The 3,755-nt window shown below is 55.0% G+C and overlaps 1 protein-coding gene across 5 annotated transcripts in view; it reads right to left on the bottom strand.

The window, feature by feature from the left end:
• AGAP1 (ArfGAP with GTPase domain, ankyrin repeat and PH domain 1) overlaps positions 1 to 3,755 on the bottom strand; it is a 416,730-nt gene that overhangs the window by 54,132 nt on the left and 358,843 nt on the right. For all 5 annotated transcript variants that reach the window (XM_045295022.1, XM_045295029.1, XM_045295039.1 and 2 more), the window contains one exon: positions 2,122 to 2,276. In XM_045295022.1, coding sequence (XP_045150957.1) covers positions 2,122 to 2,276 — 155 coding nt within the window. The remainder of the gene's footprint in view (positions 1 to 2,121; positions 2,277 to 3,755) is intronic.

The following is a 3,755-nucleotide window of genomic DNA, read 5'->3' as shown; positions in this document are numbered from 1 at the left end:
GCACTTCTCAGGGCGGGGACACCTGCGTCCTGCCGTGCCCTCTTCTTGCTGACCTCCGGAACCGAACCTGTGCGTGCAGGCCACTCAGGGCCCTGCAGGAGCCCTAACTCCTCTCGGCTGCTTCTGGTGTCTCTGGGGGGCGGTGTCTTCTGAGAACGGGCACATCTGGGTGGGGCCAGTGACTTTGGGCTGGAGCCTGTACTGGTTGAGTGGCATGTGGAGGAGAGGGCTGAGAAGAGTCTGGCAGGGGATGGTGGTGTGTGTCTCTCTCTTTCTCTTTCTCGGGGGGCGGGGACAGAGAGACCAAGGTCCACAGGTTGCCCCGAGAATCTCGGACTCCCCACCACATCTGGATGTGCATCAGCCTGGTGAGCAACGCAGTCCCCTCCCCGGCTGAAGAGCCATTCCGGCACTGGGTGGGCGATGTGAGGGCCAGGGGGCAGGGGCAGGGCGTAGTGCTGCACTGAGAACAAAAGAGCGCATTCTCCCACCTCGGGTGTAAAACGTGTTTGCAAAAGAGAAGCATATCACGCTCTACTAACAACGATGGGGGCCCAAGCCCCCTGGTTACGGAGGGTCACGAAAGGGCCTCTCTGAAAGCCAGACCCCTGTGTAACCACAGGCATCCGTCACTGCCGGAGGTTCTTGGCACAGTGAAAGAGGAAACGGTAGTCTGGGGGCAGTGCCCTCTCTTGGCTTCTGGTTGATACCAGTTTGAAAAAGACCAGATTGCTTCTTGCTTGTCTACAACACCAAACCCACTACCAGCAAGTCGGCTCTGCCTCACGGCCACCCTGGAGGGCAGGGCAGGACTGCCCCGCGGGTTTCCCAGACTGTAACTCTGTATCTCCCTTCTTGACCGCACTGTAACTCTTGACAGGAGTAGAAATCCAGGTCTTCTCCTGAGGAGCAAGGAGCGGTTGCAAACTGCTGACTGTGTAACCAGGAGGCCTCCAAGGCTCCTAGTGTCTGCAACAGTCCAGCAAAGGTGCCGGGGCTTCAGAACACCCAAACACCAGAAAGAATGGCATCGAAGCACCCGTGGTTCTCGACCTGGGAAGTTAGTTTTACACAAGGTGGGTTAACGGGCCAGCGTGCAGAGATGCTGCGGAAGGTCTCTCTGTCTGTCTCACACTGTGGCAGTTACATCATCTCCTGTCAATATGAGCAAAGGGGTGGAGTCTAGCCTGTCAATCAGGTCATAGCCAGTGAGGCCTCTGTGTGGGCGTGGCCCTCTCCTGAGGATTCTGGGAACTCCAGCCTTCCTCCCTAGAAGTGGGACACACAGTCTCTCTGCTTCCTTCTTCCTGCTGATAAAACTCACGGAGCCACCCCGTGTTCCCCAGACTCTGCGTCTTTTAGTCAGCAGTCTGGCTGACCCCAGCCAGAGCCCTGGAGCTGAAGGAGCCACGTGGAGACCCACGCCAGCGTTGAGATGCTTCCACTACCACTGGATCCACAAGACTTCCCACCCACTGGCCTGCGATCTTCCTGCATTCGGCATCATTGCATGTGTTGTGTGAGTCTGAAGAGGAATTTATAGAGTGGTATTGGACAGATGGGTAATATCGGACTTATGGATTTGATCTGGACTGGGCTGGGATGCTTTCTTAATAAACGATTACGCTTTGATATGTAAAGCTCTCTTATACACATGAGTGTATCTGGATTCGTTTCTCTAGTCTACCCAGACTAACACACCCTCTCTCTCCTTCGCTCTGGCTAAAACAACGAGAGGAATTACTCTCCTTATGACATAAAAGGCTTGTTGAATGCAGGAACTGCACATGGGGTCTTCCCCAGGGGCCCCGACGCCCATGCAGACGGAGGTGTCTGTTGTCTGTCTCCAATAGGAGATGCTTTCTGACCTGACACTGGATCAGGAAGGACCTGGAGCATATCTGTAAGCGGTCACTGGTTTACATCTTGGGCTTGTGAAGAGTGAGATGGAAAGGGGGTGTCCGCTGACACAAACGCGGCTACCTAGGGCACAGGCGAACGGTGAGTATACAGACTCGGTGTGCATCAGAAACCATGCCTGGGTCTGGGCACTGGCCTCCCCTCCCCTCCCGGGTGTCCCTTTAAGGTCCACCTCCCGTGGCCAGGCCCTGGGGGTCTCACCTTGTTCTTGCTGCTTTCACAGGACTGCAAGCTGGCCAGGATCTGGCTCTCGATGGCTTGGACCCATGCGTCCCTCTCTTCATATGTGGTGGCTTCAAAATGCCATGTCTGGCCGGTGAGGGACACGATGATAAACTCAAAGTTCTCTTCTTGCTCTGAAACACAGAGGCGAGAAAAGAGCTCAGCTTGAAGGAGATGGCAGTCTGCTACGAATGCTCAGGGGGGAGGGTCGAGCCTGGGCAGCCTCGTTGGCAGGGGAGGTGTCGTCAGTGCTTGGTGTTGATGGGAAACAATGATGGCTGACCACTGACGTCTGAAACCAACCTGCTTGCTGGCCATGGGGCTGAGGGCTGATCCTGACCAGATGCTGCGCTGCTCCCACCCACCCGCCACTGCGGTGCAGGGTAAAGGACGTGCTCCTTGGGGCCTCGGGGTGGGCTTTTCAGAAGCAGAGTACCAGGCCTTTCTTCTGAGGCACCTCTGGGTGGACTCGAACTGCTGACCTTAAGTCAGCAGCTGCGCATGTTCGCCATTTGATTCACCCAGAAGGCTTCTTACTATTTGATTCACCCAGAAGGCTTCTTACTAAAGTCAAGCCACTGATGATCAGAGACCAGGCTATGTCACCAGTGCATCAAACTGTCACCAGTGCATCAATCTATGCTGCTGGAACATCACGGTACATTTGGGCAATCCTGGTGCAAAGCACACTGGGAATATCAGGATACACCTGGACAAGTAGGGGGCACCTGTACAATCGGAGTATATCCAGTCACAGTATGCCTGGAAAAGTCAGGGCACACCTGGACAACCGCAGGACACCAGGATGATCAGGTGACAACTGGACAATCAATCACGGTCCAGTTCTGTGTCCCATTTTGGTCATTCTGTCCTTCATGGACTACAGACACACCCCAAAACCCAACACACAGCCATTGAGTTGACTCCAGGACAGAGCAGAACTGCTCCTGGGGGTTTCGGAGATTATCGACCTTTACGGGAGCAGACAGCCTCATCTTTCTCCTAAGGAGGGGCTGGTGTGTTGGAAGTGCCAACCTTGTGATCCGCAGCTCGCAGCACGCCCCCAAGCCAAACCAGACTCACTGCCGTTGAGCTGATTTTGATGCACAGCAACCATACTCAGAGTTTCTGAGGCCATAAATCTTAATGGGAGCAGACAGCCTCATCTTTCTCCTGGGGAGGAGCTGGTGGGTTTGAACCACTGACCTTGAGGTTAGCTGTGCTTGAAGCAAGCGTGCCTCATTCAACTTACACAAGTGTGCTCTCATACCTCTCCCAGGGGTGTGGCAGGAGCCCTGATGGTTCAGTGAGCAAGGACCTGTTTGCTAATGGGAAGGACGGGGGATTCGAACTCACTGCCCACCCCTCAGGAGCATGATGGCGAAGTCTGCTTCGTGCACAATGAAGCTGAACTCAACCCACTGTTGTTGAATCAAGTCTGGCTGCAAAGAGTGGCTGGTGAGTAGCCCAGTGCTGGAGGCACGTTGGCGCCAGCACTCCTTTTGGTAAAGACAGCAGCCTTGGAAATGGGGCAGCGCTCCTCGGTCCTGTAGGGCTGCTGAGGATGGCGTAGTGCGTTCAACATCAGGCTGTTCGTTGCAAGGTCAGCAGTT

Source organism: Echinops telfairi, unplaced genomic scaffold (assembly GCF_000313985.2).
Source record: "Echinops telfairi isolate 266 unplaced genomic scaffold, ASM31398v2 ScPeMD7_3;HRSCAF=10, whole genome shotgun sequence".
Lineage (NCBI taxonomy): Eukaryota > Metazoa > Chordata > Mammalia > Afrosoricida > Tenrecidae > Echinops > Echinops telfairi.
The sequence above is the reverse complement of the archived record's forward strand: the minus strand, read 5'-3'. Positions and strand labels throughout refer to the sequence as shown.